The sequence below is a fragment of the Suncus etruscus genome, chromosome 12 (assembly GCF_024139225.1).
Source record: "Suncus etruscus isolate mSunEtr1 chromosome 12, mSunEtr1.pri.cur, whole genome shotgun sequence".
Lineage (NCBI taxonomy): Eukaryota > Metazoa > Chordata > Mammalia > Eulipotyphla > Soricidae > Suncus > Suncus etruscus.
In genome coordinates, this window is record NC_064859.1 from 8,835,887 (window position 1) to 8,854,447 (window position 18,561).

At 48.7% G+C, this 18,561-nt stretch overlaps 1 protein-coding gene across 1 annotated transcript in view; it reads right to left on the reverse strand.

The window, feature by feature from the left end:
* The window catches only part of AFAP1L1 (actin filament associated protein 1 like 1), a 79,457-nt gene that overhangs the window by 25,398 nt on the left and 35,498 nt on the right, over positions 1-18,561 (reverse strand). Inside the window, exons 2-8 of the mRNA XM_049785178.1 lie at positions 11,224-11,352; positions 10,660-10,743; positions 10,017-10,114; positions 6,846-6,954; positions 3,715-3,813; positions 3,019-3,230; positions 1,499-1,678 (exon numbers count right to left, since the gene is read on the reverse strand). Coding sequence (XP_049641135.1) covers positions 1,499-1,678; positions 3,019-3,230; positions 3,715-3,813; positions 6,846-6,954; positions 10,017-10,114; positions 10,660-10,743; positions 11,224-11,352 — 911 coding nt within the window. The remainder of the gene's footprint in view (positions 1-1,498; positions 1,679-3,018; positions 3,231-3,714; positions 3,814-6,845; positions 6,955-10,016; positions 10,115-10,659; positions 10,744-11,223; positions 11,353-18,561) is intronic.

Genomic DNA, 18,561 nt, shown 5'->3' on the forward strand with positions numbered 1-18,561 from the left:
TGTGAGCAGAGGCTGGGCACAGTGAAGGTGCAGTGTGGTCACTGGGCAGAAGAGAGGGAGCATCATAACCTTTTGCTACACTTCTGGGTGTTGCATACACGTTCTCCCATGCCTGTCCCTAGGATAGAAAATTCAGGGCTGGGAATTGAGAGGCCCAAAGTTTACATCTAGTGCCCTCACTCCTTAGCTGTTGTGGTCCTGCTCCAACCTGGACTTCTCCAGCTGCAATCAATACTTGTCCTTGGCTTCTCCCCCGGGGTCAGAGGACTCTTGAGAAGATGGGTGTAAACTGAGCATGGCAACCTGCATGATGGAGCCTTTCTGTGAGCATCTTGGACCCTCACAGTATCCTGCAGCAGCTGATCACTCACCAAGCCATGATTTCCTCAGAAACTACTGGGCAGGCAGAAGGAAGAATGGCTATAGTAGACAGCTTCACAAGGATCTGTCAGTGTGTCCTACACCAGCCCAAGGGCCACGGCCAATTTCATAGCCTAGGGCAGACTAGGAAGAGAGGCTGAAAGGCCAGAAGCTCCAGTGGCTCTCCTGCTCTGTGAGCTGCAGGCTGAGGCCTCACCGGACCAGACGCCAAAGCCGGATCCAGGATCCCTCCTTCTGACCCAACCTTGGAGGCACTCCTCAAAGGCAGGTGCTCTGGTTTTCTTCCCTTCCTGAGACAAAGGCAGTTCAGGAAGCACTGACCATTGCAGTGGGCAAGCTGGTTATCACAGGAAGGAAGGGAGAAAGAGGCTTTTTGTTCCAGCGTGAAGATCAGAGTAGAGGGAAGGGCTGATAGTGAAACGGGAAGGGGAACAGGTTCCCAGGCTGGCAGGAGGGTGAAAGGCAGCCAAGAGCTCACGTGGTGCCCCTTAGATCCTTCCAAGAACCTCTCACAGTGTGGGTAGTGGAGATGCTGCATGGCACACAGCCAACATGCTGTCTAGATCGGGACTGAGACATCCGTGGGCCACCAAAATGTCCAAGTCAGTACTGTCAAGGAAATCCTTATTCCTTTCCAGTCCTCAATGCAACATGTCACGTGACTTTTGACAAGTCATGTCAGTGCCCAGTGCATCATTTCCCTACTTGTAAAATGGGAATAATAAGGAGTAAATGAGGTCACATTAATAAGCTCTCAGTACCCAGTATTTCTTTTTTTTTTTTTTTTTTCTTCTGGTTTTTGGGCCACACCCAGCGTTGCTCAGGGGTTACTCCTGGCTGTCTGCTCAGAAATAGCTCCTGGCAGGCACGGGGGACCATATGGGACACCGGGATTCAAACCAACCACCTTTGGTCCTTTCTGTGCTTCCCAGACACAGGAGATGGTATAGGTGGATGTACCTTTCCCTGATGTACCAACGTGGCAGGGGGATGTATGACAAGGCAGCAGAGTTCTCCAGTCCAAGGTCTTTTGCAGATGCCCAGCCCCATGACTGTACACAAGCCTTCCAGGGCTTGTGGAATGGGGGTCAAGTGGGTGCAGGGTGCAGACCCTTACCTTCAGCCATTCCTCGGCCTGCTCCCGGCTCTGTAGCGCCAGCACCAAGACCTCAGTAGCACCCTGGGAGAAGCGCAGCTCATGCCTTTTGTGGCGGCCATCCTTGGGCACGTAGACGACGCTGCAGCTCTCCAGAGCCAGCCGCATGTGTGGCTGCCGTTCCTTGGAACTTTTGTAGCACTGGAAGGGAAGTAGCCAGAAAAATGGTGAATGGCAGGAGGGGGAAAGAGCCAGTTATAAGGGGTAAGTGGAGTGGCCCACACACTTCATCAGTTGCGAGCAGAGCATGAGGTCAAGGATGGCAGATTAACTACCAGGGAAACCTGAATAGTGGGTGACAAGCATGGGTATTTTGGGGCAGCCTTCAGGACTCAAGGGCTCTCAGGGTACCCAGGAGGCACCATTTAGCAAGAGAAATGGCCTTAGATTTATTTATTATTATAATTTATTGTGAGATACACCCCGGCCAGGGACTGAACTTGGCTTTTCTCGTGACAGAATATACTCCAGCCCTTAAAGATTTCTTTCCAGTTTAAGATTTATTTTATGTTTTATTAAAATTATTTTTTGGTCTTCCATGTAGTGCTTGGAGGCTGGGTGCCTCTGCTTATGATTCCTGGCCTCCCAGAGTCAGCAGTTCAGACAGGGCCCAGGGTGCTTTGCCGTTCTAGTCCTGTGGTATTGGGACCACACCAGTGGGGTCATACTCAGCCATGTTTGGGAGACCATACAGTATCAGGGATTGGTCCCTACTCTCTACTGCCTCTCTTATTTGATTTTTCTCTATTGTTTATTAATTCAAGTTTTGGTTTGTTGTCACATCTGGCAGTAGTGCCCAGGGGCTATTCCCAGCTCAGTGTGAGGGGAGACTGTGCCGTGCTGGGATTGAACCAGGGTTCCTATATGCAAACTGTACATTCTAGTCCTTTAAGCCTTGCCTTTGGCACCAAACCTTACTTCAAAGAAATTTTTACATCATTTTGTTTGTTTGTTTGTTTTTGGGCCACATCCGGTGACGCTCAGGGGTTACTCCTGATTATGTACTAAAAAATCGTTCCTGGCTTGGGGGACAATATGGGATGCCGGGGGATCGAACTGTGGTCCATACTGGGCTAGTGCATGCAAGGCACACCACCACTTTAAAGAAATTTTTAAAAACTGTCTCTTATTGAATAAAAACTTGGTAAAGTCTATATATATCACATCTTCAAATTATTAAAAAATCTTTATTAGAGTGGGAGAGCTCCGGTTTCTACAGCCGCCATGTGTGAGCCACGCCTGAAGAGACAGGAAGGCAGGTGCACTTTCACACCAAGGAGATGTGGCCTGCACACATACACACAAGTGCTTGCATATACAAGGTACACACATGTGCAGGCACACACAACACACAGGTCCACATGCAAAACATACATACAGTGCACTCACAGACACATGCGCACACACAACAGTCATGCCCATGAGGCAAGCGCCTGTGCCGCTGAGGGGTGTGCCACCCACCCCCACCAGGTGCCACTCACCAGGAGCTGGTCATCCCTGATGATGGTCAGCTGCTTGGCCCACTGCCCGAAGCGCTTTTTCCGAAGCAGAAAGGCACATATCCTGCAGTCCCTCACCAGGTGCATGGAGGCCTCTTCTGAGGGCCACTGGTGTGGGGGCGGCGGCCCCTTCCCATCCTCCTCCTCCTCATCGTAGGACTCATAGGAGCTGCTCATGGCATCGGAATCATTGTCTGCAGGCACCCCAGGAGAGGATCATGGGTGCTATCCCTGGGTAGCGGTCCCTCCCATCATGGCCCCTGAGGTGGCAGTCATCGTGTGGGGAGGGGCACGGGGTTGTGGGTCTGGAGATGCCCAAGCTCTGTGCTCTGGGTTCTGATGGTTGACCACTGACTGGGGAATGTCAGTGGCTTGGCGTCTTCAGGTCTCATCAATAAGTGGTTTAGGTCCCAACGCCTCCCGCAACACAGGCTGTGGTGAGCATCAGTGACTCCACTGTCGACCCCACTACTGGCACTCCATCTCTGCATCCACAGGCCGGGGATTCTTACAAAGCCCTGCACACCCCTTTTCACAATGGGAAGGCTCAGAGAGAATGTGCACTTCCCCTGTGGTCGGTCTCCACAAGTCCCAGCCACCCCTGAGCCTCTGGGGCCCTGAGGGTGAGGGGCTGTACCTGCAGGCACAGAAGCACTGGCAGGCTCACCCGCTACTCACAGGAGGCTTTCAGCTCCCCGTTCATCCTGGTGGCAGGGTAGCTGCTATCCGCATCTTCGTAGTAACTATCCATAACCGAGTGAGCTGGGCTGCAGCCATCTGTGGGGTTGGAAGAGCCGCCCTTCAGCAAAATGCAGATTGGCTGCGTGGTACTGAGTGGGAAAGACCCCGACACACTCCCCTTCTCTGCCTCTCTGCTCTAGCACTCCACAGGACTTCAGGGCTTCCCGTCCCCAGGAAACGCCCTTATGGGTTCTATGGCACCTTCGCACCATGTGCATCTATTCTTTTGTATTCTTAGTTTATGCCAGAGAACTGCTAGTTATCCTTCAAGACTGTGTGTGTGTGTGTGTGTGTGTGTGTGTGTGTGTGTACACGCACGTGCGCACGGGTGCACATGTGTCCCAGTCACAGCCATGGTCTCAGTACTGCAGGAAGCACAGCCCAATCACTTGAATTCTTCCTTATATCATCCTTATACCATCAAATACCAAAGAACTCTGCCACATCACCTAAAGCAGAGGGCATATCTGGAAAATATGTTCTTTTGGTGCTATTCAAACATCTAGAGTTTGGTCCCACAGGCTTGGCCTGTACACCTGCTCCAGCTGAGGCTGTTTGGGATACAGGGCACTTCATAGCTAGCCTGCTAGGATCACAGTGGACTTCCGGTCTGCTACTGACCAAGAGGCCAATAAATAAGAAATAAATGACTGTACCAGGGCTGGAGGGATAGCAGGTAGGGTGTTTGCCTTGCATGCAGCCAACAAAGGACAGACCCAGGTTCGATTCCTGGCATCATCCCATATGGTCCTCCGGGCCTGCCTGAGGGATTTCTGAGCACAAAAAGCCAGGAGTAACCCATGAGCACTGCCAGATACGAATCCCCCAAACCCTCCTCCCACACACAAAGAGATTAAGAGTACCCTTTCCTCTCCTCAGAGATGGATTCAGACACAATCAGACTGTGAACCAGGCTGCGGACAACAGTGCCGATGCTCATTTGTACCACAGAGGCCATACAACACAGGGGCTGGGGTCTTAAATTTTTCTTTTGCACCAGCATAATAGGGGATCTTATACAATGCAGATTCTTGCACTGTGTCCCTAGAGATTCAATTTATAGCTGTAGGTTAGACTAAGGAACATCAGTTGAAATGAAATGTATATAGCCAGATCTCACCAACTATGCATAAAAAGAGAAATGATATCAAACCCCATGGAATGGAATTTGAGGGAACTTGGGTAAACATGTTCAGTTTTGAATTCCACTTGGTTGAGGGCTCTGGGATTATTGGATTTGAGTGAAAATCTATCTTTGCTAGTTCCAGAGTCACCTAGGAAGATGTCACTGCATTTCACATTCTGCTGTTCTGGAGTGACATGGACAATCCCTCCTTGGATCAGTGACGAGATACAGAGCTACACTTAGAGTAGGGCCTGGCACACAAGATGTGCTAGACATGGCCAGCAACCATCCTCACTGCCATCTCCTTACACACCGTGGTTGGCATCTGCCCTGACTGACAACTGAGGAAATCGAGGCCTCATCGAGTGTGCTAGAGAGGGAGCCTGACGAAAAGCTGAGCTCCTGCTCCAGGGACAGCTGTGCAGCCCCCAAAGGCTCCTTCACCTACCCCAACTTGTTCCCACCCAGCATGGTTCTGCCGAACCTGTTCTGGGCTCCCAGCCGTAGCCTCTTTTTCTGGAGCACAGCAGGACCTGAATGAGGACATCCAGCTCCCTACCACATTCTCAGCCTGCTCTGCCTAGGTCTCAGATACCAGCAACACCTCAAAAGTGGACTGAGGGCTTCCAGGCAGAAAGTAGAAAAAAAAGGTGGGGGGATTGGGTAATGTACTCAGACTCCTGCAGTATCAGACACTGTTTGAAGGAAGGGTGTTCCCAGATGAATTTGTCCATTGCTCTGGCCAGATCCTGGCCTTCCCTGCAGCCTTCCCTTCCCTCCTGTCCTGGGACCCCCATTGCTCCAGGGATTCACAGCAATTCATTTACTTCGGAGGGGGAGTAACCTCCTCTAGCTGTAGGTTGGACCTGAAACTCAGCCTTGCCCTCACCCCCATGTCCTTGAGTGGATAAAATAAGTCACCTACCACCTGGAAAGTCTGATTCCTAGAACCGTGCTACGTGTCATTCTGGAGGCACTGTCCTTTGGGATCACAATCAAGAGTCCATTCCCCAGTGAGCACCACGAATTAAAGTGTGCAACTAATTTGCAAATAGATGCCCGTGACTCCCCATTATCACAATTAAAAAGGGGAGGAGGAAAGGTAAGGATAAAAAACACAAAGGCGTTCTAAAATGATGGGCTGATAAACAGAAATCAAGGTTCTAAGACTTGGACCTTGTGTGTCACTCATGTGTCACTCCCATCCTACCACCACCACCAGTGTCCACACATTACCCTGATTTAGACCAGGGCTGTTTAAAGTCTTCCCACTCTCTCCTGGGTGCCCTTCACCTGAGAAATGCAACATAGGTCAGCACAGCCTGAAATGCTTCAGCCTCATGGTGCAGTTGATTTTGAATTCATCTTGGTGATGGTGCCTTGTACTGTTGCCAAGATTTTTGCAAGGTTCACATTTAGTCATTGCATAGTGTGAGAAGGTGGGGTGGAGACACAGGCCTTTACACTGTGAAGATTTGACTTTATAATCTGCTTGGTCCATGAGCACACACAGTGAACGTGGAAACAGAACTGAGGCCAGTCCATCCCTGTGAGTACGTGCTCTGCCCTGCACATGTACCAGGCTCTCACCCCAGACTATGCTGGAGAGGTTCCAAACTCTGCCTCATGGGGCCGGAATAATAACACAGTGACAGGGGGTTTACCTTGCATGTGGCTGACCCAGATGGACCTGGGTTCAATTGCTGGCATCCCATATGGTCCCTTGAGCCTGCCAGGAGCAATTTCTGAGTGCAGAGCCAAGAGTAACCCCTGAGCATTGCTGCATGTGGCCCAACCCCCTCCCCCAAATAACCCAAACCAAACCAAACCAAAACCTCTTCAGAGGTGGGCAGGTTTGACTGGAGGTGGGGGGGCAGGCTTTGACGTCAGAGAAGGGGCTTCCTCCCCATCTCAGCACCAGCCCTGAGGGACCAGAACTTACTGTGAGAGCTGATGTACTCAGGGGCCTTTCCAGGCCCCAGTGGAAGAGCCTCCTCATAATAGTCCTCAGGTGGAGGCCTGTTGGGGAGGGGTGGGGGCAGGTCCATTGCCTGTGGAGGACAGAACAGGAGTGTGACCTCGGAGGAAGGGAGGGGAGGTAGAAATGGAGGCAGGGCAGGCTGGACACATGGAAATCAGGCCTGTAGCTATCACCATAATAATGATTATTATTATAAGTATTGGCATTCCTAGCAATTATTGGCTATCCAGCTGGTGGTTCAATGCAAGGGCCCAAGACTGGTGCTGCTTAGACCTGTGGTGCAGGGAGGTCCCCAGGTCACCCAGATGGTCTTCAGGGTCCTTCAGAGCTCATTGGGAAATTGAGGTTCCAGCTAGAGTGGGCTGCATGCAAACCAAGTACTACCCCATACACCTAGACTGTCTCAATGGCCCCCTCACCTAAATTTTTAAGCCTCATAACTCCTCTGGCATGTGAGTTGGTGCTTGCCATGCCATATAAAGAGTCACACTTTTCTTGAGCACACAGAGAACCATCCAAAGTGAGTTCTGTGCTCACCTGCCATGGCATCTTCTGTACATAAGGAATGATAGGACAAGGAAGCTTGAGGGACAGGACTGAGGGGGGCAGGTGGCCTAATAGCTGGGAAGCCCAATGCCCCAGCAAAGCTCTGTCACACGAGAGTTATAAAGTTATGAAACAATGACACTTCACTGACTCTCTGAACCAGTTTCCTTTTCTTTCACGTCTGTTAGGTCTTGGGAAACATACATGGTGCTAGGGATCCAACTCAGGTCATCTGCATGCCAGGCAAGTATTCACCTGCTGTGCTCTCTGTCCAGCCCCAAGCCTCAACTCGGCCTTGTGCAAGGCAAACCCTATCGCTCTGTCCCAATTTTTTTCATTTTTTTGTTTTTGGGTCACACCCGGCGGTGCACAGGGTTTACTCCTGGCTCTTTGCTCAGAAATCACCCCTGGCAGACTCAGGAACCATATGGGATGCCGGGAATCGAACTGGGGTCCGACCTGTGTTGGTGGTGTGCAAGGCAAACACCCTACTGTTGTGCTATCTCTTCAGCCCAAGCCTCAATTTTCTCATCTGCAAAATGGGATAAGCAGAGTGCTCACCTCACTATGGCTGTGAGCGCATAAGGAACATGACAAGTGGTAACACTTGGGACCAAGGGTGGTGATGCTACTGGCAAATTATCAATCAAGGGGCAGGGCTTGAAGCCATGATCATCCTGTCCCGCTTCCATGGGACTGAGGCTAAAAACCTGAGAGCTGAATCTCAGGGGTCATTTCTTAAAAATTAATATTTTTATTTAAGACCAAACATTTTGTAGCTGGGTTTCAGTCATAAAAAGAACACCCCTCATAAAGTATATAGAACAACACGTAGGTAAAACACTCCATGACATTGAGACTAAAGGCATCTTCAAGGAGGAAACTGCACTCTCCAAACAAGTGGAAGCAAAGATAAACAAATGGGAATACATTAAGCTGAGAAGCTTCTGTACCTCAAAAGAAATAGCGCCCAGGATACAAGAGCCACCCACCATGTGGGAGAAACTATTCACCCAATATCCATCATATAAGGGGCTAATATCCAAAATATACAGGGCACTGACAGAACTTTACAAGAAAAAAATACCTAATCCCATCAAAAAAAATGGGGAGAAGAAATGAACAGACACTTTGATAAAAAAGAAATACAAATGGCCAAAAGGCACATGAAAAAATGCTCCTCATCACTGATCATCAGGGAGATGCAATTCAAAACAACGATGAGATACCATCTTACACCACAGAGATTGGTACACATCACAAAGAATGAGAACAATCAGTGTTGGCTGGGATGTGGAGAGAAAGGAACTCTTATCCACTGCTGGTGGGAATGCCGTCTAGTCCAACCTCTATGGAAAGCGATATGGAGATTCCTCCAAAAACTGGAAATTGAGCTCCCATTTGACCCAGCTATTCCACTCCTAGGGAATATACCATAGGAACACAAGAATACAATACAAAAACCCCCTTCCTCACACCTATATTTATTGCAGCACTATTCACAATAGCCAGGCTCTGGAAACAACCAAGATGCCCTTCAACCGATGAATGGCTAAAGAAACTGTGGTACATATACACAATGGAATATTATGCAACCGTCAGGAGAGATGAAGTCATGAAATTTTCCTATACATGGATGTACATGGAGTCTATCATGCTGAGTGAAATAAGTCAGAGGGAGAGCGAGAGATGCAAAATAGTCTCATTCATCTATGGGTTTTAAGAAAAATAAAAGTCATTTTTGCAACAATCCTTAGAGTCAATGAGAGGAAGGCTGAAATATGAAGCTCACCACAAAGAGTACTGAGTGCAGTTATAGAAATAACTACACTGAGAGCTACCATAATCATGTGAATGAATGAGGGAATTGGAAAGCCTGTCTAGAGTACAGGTGGGGGTGGGGTGGGATGGAGGGAGATTTGGGACATTGGTGGTGGGAATGTTGCACTGGTGAAGGGGGGGTGTTCTTTACATGACTGAAACCTAATCACAATCATATTTGTAATCAAGACATTTAAATAAAGAAAAAAAAAGAACACCCCCCTTCACCAGTGCAATATTCCCACCACTAGTGTCCCCCATCTCCTTCTCCCCCATCCCTGCCTGCATTTCAGACAGGCATTCTAGTTCTCTTACTCACTACCATTGTCATGATAGTTGTCTGTGTAGTTATTTCTCTAACCAAACTCGTTACTCTTTGTGGCAAGCTTCATACTGTGGGTCGGACCTCCCAGCCTTCCAGGGGTCATTTTGTATGTGAGAAACAGGCTTAGGGCAGGTGTGATTTGTCTGAGGCCCTACAATTGGGAGCACAGAGGTCCACCCCCCACTTCTGGTGCTGAGGTCATTTCCTCTATCCTCAATAGCATGGGTCTGACCCTGAGGTGGTGACTGGGTCTCCATCAAGCTCAGCCTGTGCACAGGGGGCACACGAGGGGGCACTGGAATGTGATTTTTAGGATGCTTAATCACTACCTGGAGGATAAGCAGACCTGTATCACAGCCCCCAGAATTCAGGCTCGAGCATCTCTTGCCCCTCCAGAAGAAAGGGGTGAGGGCTAAGCATGGAAACCCGGTGGGACTCACTGCTCCCAAGGGTGGGCTCTTGGCTGGCTCAGGGCTGACTCCTTTTTCAGGCTCCCCTTCATCCTCTGCCATGTCTCGAAGGTCACTCAGGTCACAGTCTGTGCAAAGCAAAGAGCTGAGATGGGTGTGCAGAGCAGAAAGACCAGGCTCAAGGACTGTCACTGCCTACATGTGGCAGGGGTGAGGGACCCATCCTCAGTTCAGACCATCTTGCCCCACACTGGCTGCATCATCTCTGCTTTGCCTGTCCTCATGGTGAGAAGAGGCTAAAAAGTTGAGGAGACTATGCAGTGCTTTGGCTATTTTCAGGGGTTCAGGAAGGTTTTTTTTTTTTTTTTCTTCCAGCAACAACTGCCAAAAGTTTCCTGGGACCTCTGGCCCTCATGGCCATGGCAGTCTTGGTTGTGAATGGAGCAGCAGAAAGACCATGGCTGTGGGCAGGCCTGGCCGGGCCCATGTGTCCACCCTCCCTTTCTTCAGTCTCTGTGGAGACTGTGATAATTCCAGGCCACTCAGACCTGGCAGGGGCTTGCGGTGAGTCTAAAGGACTGAGTGTTTGAGGCAGTGTTGGGCCCACCATATTTACCCCCTGTACTGTAGAAGGGTGAGAGGCACACAGTGCAGGGCTGGGGTACCAGCTTACCAAATTCTTCGAAGAGTGACTCCACAAAGCTGGGCCCTGAATGGAGATCAGCCGTGTTCACATACAGGTAGGAGACTTCCTTTCCTATGAGGGAGCAGAAAGAGCAGGGAATGAGAGGCGGCCATATAGGCCTCAGCACTTGCTGGACAAAGTGGGACGCCCCATTGGTTCAGACCTTTATAGTAGGAATACCCTTTACCAGGTGAAATGGCAGCAGGGCCCCACTGAGAACAATGGAAGCCACATCATTGAGCTGCTCCTCATTGAGGGCTACAGCAGCTCACCAGAGTTGCACAGCAGCTCATGGCCTGACTGGGGTATGACAGAAAGGTTAGAAACACTGAAGCCTGCGATGGGAGAAGAAGTGGGAACACTTGAGCATGGTGCAGCGTGTGGGCTGTGTGAGGTGGATGTGCTAGGTGTGCTGTGGGGAGGACGGGAAGGGTTGAGGGGCACTGGCCAGTCCCAGAAAAGGAGTGACTGCCTTGCTCCCAGGCTCCAGTGTGCTCCTCCTGCTGGAGGGTCCTGAGGAGATATTGAGGGTCCTGAGGGTGTTGGGAAGACCTGGGAGGGGCTGCAGGCTCTTCAGGAGGGAGGCCACAGCCATCTTCTTCTCCAGGGCAGTGTCGCTGAGGTATTCATGGTCCAGGAGACTGAGCAGGCCCGTGAGCTCTGGAAGCAGCTGCTCCAGCACTGAGGAAGGAAGGAAGGACAGACATGGTCATGTGTGGGTATCTCCTCCCCAACTTCTTATTTATCCCACCCGAATGATCAGAACTGCCCACACCTGGAATGGGCGGGTAGAGGAGTCTGCATGGGGGGGAAGAGAGGGATTCAGAAGGAGAGTTAGGGGCCGGCGAGGTGGCGCTAAAGGTAAGGTGTCTGCCTTGCAAGCACTAGCCAAGGAAGGACCACGGTTCGATCCCCCAGCATCCCATATGGTCCCCCCAAGCCAGGGGCAATTTCTGAGCACTTAACCAGGAGTAACCCCTGAGCATCAAACGGGTGTGCCCCCCCAAATAAAAGAAGAGTTAGAGAGAGAAATGAAGCAGAAGCGAGAATCAACAGAGAGATTCAGCATCAGATTCAGCATCAGTTGAGCATCAGCAAAGAAGCAGCATCAGCAAAGGGAGTCCGTCAGCAAGGAAGCCTGGAGAAGCAGCTGAAAGGGAGACAGAGGCCGAGAGAGCCAGAGGAGTAGAGCAGTAGCATAGAAGCCATTTGAGGAAATGTAGATGTTAGGGTAGGACCGTGAAATAAAGCTGGCTGACTCCTGGAACTCCATCTGACTGCATTGTGAATCTCTGCCCTCATCCTGCAGCCTTCAGAACTGCCAGGCTGTAGAGGCTCAGGAGCCAGGCCTAGCTGAGAAAGGCCTCACCATCTCCCCATACTCTTTAACCACCATCTTCCCTGATTCTTTAATTTATATTAAAACAAGTCATGGCTCTGGGCCTCAGTGCTGGCCCTGCCCTCTTCTCAGGGATATGAGGGCTGCAGGGCAGGACCAGTATTGCCAGGAAACCCCAGAGGCCCTTATGGCTGTCCCAGAGCTGCTTGCCTCTGTCCTGTGCACTCCCTACCACCTCATCCACTCAGATCTCTGACTGCACAGAGCTGAGCTAGCTGGGTTCTCTCTGGCAGCCCAGAGGCAGGGAGCGAGGGCAGAAGATCTTGGCCTGTGTTGGCCCTGCTGCCCTCTTCTCCGCAGGCCCTGAGGTCCGTCCTCACTGGAACTAAGAGCTCAATACAGGTCCCAGGCCAGAGCTCCCACTGTCCAGGACATAGGCAGGAAGGGAACCTTCCTGGCCCTTCCGTTCCTATGTTTCAATCTCTGGAAACTTCTGTTTCCGGTGCCTTCGTGGAAGCCAAACTAAAAAATAACCCTTCCCATCCCGAGTCCCATGGACCGCTGCCTTCTCTTTCTATCTTTGCCACAGCAGCACTTCTCAAACTGGGATGAAGACAGTGACAGACCAGGCCTCAGATCCTGCCTCTGGAACAAACTCATCTGCAGAGTGGGCTGCTGGTTGTGTCCCTAGGGACTGAGTCACAAATCCTAGAGCACAGAGTGCCAAGAACATGAGGTCATCGGTATCTCCTTGTCCTTCACTGTCTTGGGGCTTGATCTGCTCTTGGGTCAAAGGCCAGCTGTACCAGAGCTCTAGTATCACCCCGCTTTGCAATGAAACCCTCTAGGCACACAAAAACTGTTCGTGGGACAAAGGTGTGAGATCTGCTAAATCCTTTCCTTTCAAGAGTTCTTGGAATCTTACATCCCACCTTTTGTTATCTCCACTCTAAGGAGAATGAGACTGGGTTTAGGGAGGTGTAGGTAACTTCTTCAGGGCCATTAGTCAGCAGAGCCAGGTTCCTTGGATGGTATCTCATAGGCTTCTCTAATGAGTTTTAGGATGGGCCCCCTGGTCCCCCTACTTCTTAACTAAAACACACCTCTACTTAGATGGTTGAAAGATTAGAATTACATAGCTGGTATAAGAGCCACTTATTCAGCTTGTCTCTGTCTGTCTGACAGTCTCCCCTGCCTTCCTCCCTCTGTCAGTTGTTGCTGTTCAGGGGACTAGGGCCATCCCCTGCTGTGTTGGAGTGAGTCTGTGGGCCTATGGTACTGGGGACCAATTCAAGGCCTCCTACAAGCCAGGGAGTTTCTTCACCACTGAGGCTATAACCTGATCCCTACTCCTATCTTATGACTCCCAACTTCAGGTGGTGTCTCACCAGGGCCCTCCTGAGAATCTGGTGACACCCTGACTTGCAGCAGGTAGGTCTAAATGGGTGAAGGGCTACACACCATTTGCATATGGTTCCAGAATCATACAGTTGAGGGTCAGGCACCATTCCCTGTAGGGTTGTAGGCAAGTTACTTAACCTGTGTCTCAGTCTCTCCCTGTGTAAAGGGAAGGTACATAACACATTTGGTCAGAATTAATTATACCAGGTATGAAGGGGCTTTGCCCTCTCTACAGTATTATTATTGTCTTTATGGAATCTTCCATTAAATGCACATAATCGCGGATTGTGTATTGTCTTTTTGGAATCTGAGCACATGGGGGTCATAGAGCTAGCTAGCATCCTTTGAAGTCTGTGAGGTTCTAGACAATGCTAGAATCTGTTTCCTTAGCTTCTGGCCTGCACAGTTCAGAGCTTTCTCTGTGCCTTCCTGGAGATGGAGGTGCTCCCTATTCTCGGATGAGAGATGAGAGTGCTCTCTCAGTGTCCGTGAGAGAGGCAGTAACAGATGGGCTCCCAGTGTGAGCACTCACCTTGCGCAATGTGGCACTTGTTGAGAGAATCTGCGACTACCACATCTCTGTGGTGTCCAGATTACCTTGAATTTGTCAGACAATAGTTCAGGCTGATACTAATAGCAGCTGCATCATGATGGTGCCTAGTAGTGGGGACTGACAGAGGGACTGTCCAGGCAATGTCCCATAGGTCCTGCCATCCTGAGGTGTTACTTGGGGAGTTTATGACCCAGGAGATGATACAGGCCCAGAGAGCTGTGAGGTTATGACATAGCTCAAGTGTGTGGAATTCCCAGAGACTCTGTATTGTACAACTGCAGATGTGTGGCTTCCCTATAGGCTCCAGATCTGGAATTTGAGCAAGGGTGGGGGAAGGTGATGGTGAGCATTGAAAATCCTTTCAGCCAAGTTTGAACTTATTGAAAAAAATTTCTTCCAGTGGGATTGCAATTCTCTCTGGGAGCTTTAAGAAGCCCATCAGGACATGCAGCTAACCAAGGATGGACATGGGTTCATTCCCCAGCATCTTGTATGGTCTCTGGAGCCACAAGCAATTTTTGAGAGCCAAGAGTAACTACTGAGCATTGTGGTGTGATCCAAACACACACACACACACACACACACACACCACAAAGCACAAAGCACATCAGGGTTGGAGTGATAGTTCAATAAATAAGGTGTTTGCACTGTACATGGCTGACCCAGGTCTGATTTCTATCATCTCATATAGTTCCCCTAACACTGCCAGGAGTAATTCCTGACTGCAGAGCCAGGAGTAACCATTGAACATCACAGCTGTTACCCCCCAAAACAATAAATAAATAAAAACTAGTGATTCTTTAAGGGCTGGAGTGATAGTACAACAAGGAGAGTTTATTTTGCATGGGGCTGAATTGGGTTTGATCCCTGGTACCTGATATGGTACTCTGAAAACTGCCTGAAATAATTTATGAGTGCAGAGCTAGGAATAACCACTGAGCACTGACATGTGTGTCTCCAAAAGAAACAAACAAACAACAACAAAACAAGAGGAAGCACATCAGAAATTCCCTAGTATCTACTGAACACTAACATGTGCCAAGTTGATGCATGGACTAGAAGGAGAGAAGATGAATTGTAGAATACTACTACTACTACTAGAATAATAATAATAATAATAGAATAATAATAGAATCTAGAGAAGGATTCTGTTCAATAGAAAATGAAATCTAGAGAAGTGTAATAGAAAAAATAGAAAAGCCATGGAGTTTCCCTTCCCCATTCCCTTCTATTCTCTCTCTCTCTCTCTCTCTCTCTCTCTCTCTCTCTCTCTCTCTCTCTCTCTCTCTCTCTCTCTCTCACACACACACACACACACATACACACACACTTTTTCACAAGGAGGCTGGGTAGATGTGACAAAGAAGGTTTCCAGGCACAGGGGCATGCATGTGGCCTGAACTACGGCACCCACTTGAAAACCCTATGCTCTATCTTCAGAGGCTCAGGCTGGAATTATTGTCCTGTCACCAGTGTCGGACGCTCCCAACTCTCTGGCTCCTTTACACTTCCACATATTAGTGAGAGTCCCAAGGAGCTTTAATTTCCCGGATGTTGTATCTGTCAGTATTGACTGCATTAACAGTGGAGATAGAAAATGAAAACAGAGTAGCCTACACAGGCATGCAGTCACCATCAGTGACCTTTGGCATGCCTCCCCGATAAACCCCATCCCAAGCCACCCTCTCACAGAACAGGAATGACCTCAGAGGGTGAAACCCTTTCAATGTCTTAAATTTGCCTGCTCTCTCCCCTTCCTCCTCACCCCCCCCCCCGTTGCCCTTCCCCTCTCCTTTTCTGTGTGAGGTCCCACTGATTTCCTCTCCGTGCTGCCAGCACAATCTCTGAGTGGGCAGCATTCCTGCTTCTCAAGCTTTCCCGCCTCTAAGACACAGTCCAAGGGAGGATAATTAGTTTCTGCCTAACTGCTTCTTCTGGCTTTTCCTCCCAGACCTGGGTAGAAAGTTTTTCAGGGTCTTAGACTTCTGTGTTCAAGGTGGGAACTGGATAAAGCTTGCCAGTGAGAGGCTGCAAGACAGGGCATTTTTGTCCCCTGAAGAAGCCAGTAGGCAAAGGCAGCAGGGCTATCCCTGCTCCCCTCCCACCCTGCCCTTTCCCTTCCTCCTCCCCAGCCCTCCGCTTTCCTCCTACTCTTCCTCCTCTCTTCTCCATCTCCCACTTCATCTCATCCTCCCTCTCTGACTAAGCAGGGGAATCATCTTTTTCATCTTTTTAGCTGTACGTGAGGTGGCAGAACTGTGCCCTGTTAAGAGGCATTGGAAGCCCAGAAAAAAAAAAAAAAAAAAAGAGCTCCAGGCAAGAAGCACCTAAGTCAGGCTTTGATGCCGTCTGTCCTGTTTCAAAGCAGAGTGGAGGCTGCTGAGCTCAACTCCCTGAGGACCTCAGAGGCCCTGACCTAGGCTCCTTTCACTTACTGGACTTAATAAGTCCACCTCACAAGATATCTTGAACTGCAGAGGCCCAATTGGAAAGATCGCAGAGAGAAGAAACAAGGAGCTCAAACCATGTACAACACTTAGCCCTGAGAAAGCCCTCACACCCTTAGCACCAGACATGAAAAAGCTGGATGATTTTTTTTCTTGTAAAACTCTGTCAGTGCCTTATATATTTTTGATACTAGCCCCTTATCTGATGGGTATTGGGTGAATAATTTCTCCCATTCAGTGGGTAGCTCTAACATCTAATCCCATCAAAAAAATGGGGAGAAGAAATGAACAGACAAAAGAGACAAATGGCCAAAAGACAAATGAAAAAATGCTCCCCATCACTAATCATCAGGGAGATGCAAATCAAAACAACTACGAGGTACCACCTCACACCCCAGAGATTGGCACACATCACAAAGAATGAGAACAAGCAGTGCTGGCAGGGATGTAGAGAGAAAGGAACTCTTATTCACTGCTGATGAGAATGCTGTCTAGTCCAGCCTTCATAAAAAACGATATGGAGATTCCTCCAAAAACTGGAAATTGAGCTCCCATATGGTCCAGCTATACTACTCCTAGGGATATACCCTAGAAACACAAAAATACACTTCAAAAATCCCTTCCTCACACCTATATTCATTGCAGCACTATTTACAATAGCCAGACTCTGGAAACAACCGAGATGCCCTTCAACAGAGGAATGGCTAAAGAAACTGTGGTACATATACACAATGGAATGTTACGCAGCTGTCAGGAGAGATGAAGTCATGAAATTTTCCTATACATGGATGTACACGGAATCTATTATGCTGAGTGAAATACGTCAGAGGGAGAGAGATAGACACTAATTAATTATTATATTATTATAATATATAATATAATGATAATTAATCTATTTTTTTAAGTAAAGACATTAGCTGGTCCGATGGCAGTGGTTTATCAGAACTTATTAATGTTAGTATCACAAAAGTTAGTATATAACCCCCCCACTGCTCAAATTGACTGGCTTTAAAAAGAAAAAAAGAAAAAGAAAAAGTAAAGACATTATTGTAATAATCCCAGAGATAACAGAGTTAAGGGCCGGAAAAACTGGCTCACAATATGCTGCTCAACACAAAGAGTGGTGAGTGCTGGTAGGGAAATAACTATGCTAACAACTAGCATGACAATGTTAATGAATGAAAGAAGTAGAATGCCTGTGTCAAAAACAGGCAGGGGAGGGGGAGGAAGGAGATCGGTGTCATTGGTGGTGGGAATGTTGCATTGGTGAAGGGGGTGTCCTGTTTATGACTGAAACCCAACTACAATCATGCTTGTAATTATGGTGTTTAAATAAAGATTTAAAAAAAATTAAACCTAAAAATAGATCTCTTTAAATTGTTCTCAGATCTCCCCATAAGGGTATACCGAAAGAAAGAAAGAAAGAAAGAAAGGAAAGAAAGAAAGAAAGAAAGAGAGAGAGAGAAGAGAGAGAGAGAGAAAGAAAGAGAGAGAAGAGAGAGAGAAAGAAAGAAAGAAAGGGAGAAAGAGAGAGAAAGAAAAAAGAAAGAAAGAAAGAAAGAAAGAAAGAAAGAAAGAAAGAAAGAAAGAAAGAAAAAGAAAAAAGCTGGATGAGTGCAGGCGTCTTTGGAACAATGCGGAATGTACTAGAGTCAAAAACCTCCATTTTGGGGCCAGAGAGATAGCACAGCAGTAAGGCATTTGCCTTGTGGGCAGTTGACCCAGGAGGGAGCTATTCAATTCCTGGCACCCATATGGTCCTCCAGCCTGCCAGGGGTGATTTCTGAGTGCAGAGCCAGGAGTGATTCCTGAGTGCCACTGGCTGTGGCCCAACAACCAACCAATCAATCAATCAATCAATCAATCAAGTTAAAAAGAATACCTCCATTTTAATGCAATCCAGGGGGGTTCCATAGTAGGCTATCGAGGTTGAAGATAGTTCTCCCCAGGAAGCATGTACATGAGCATAAGAAACAAGATCAGGGAGGGTTCCTCTTTCATTTACAAAATAATCCCAGACCAAGGACTTCCAAGGTAACTGAGGGGCTGGGTGGGAGAAGAGCATCAAGATTTTAACTAGTGGGGGTCGGAGAGATAGCACAGCAGTAGGGCATTTGACTTGCATGCAGCCAACCCGGGAGGGGACCTGG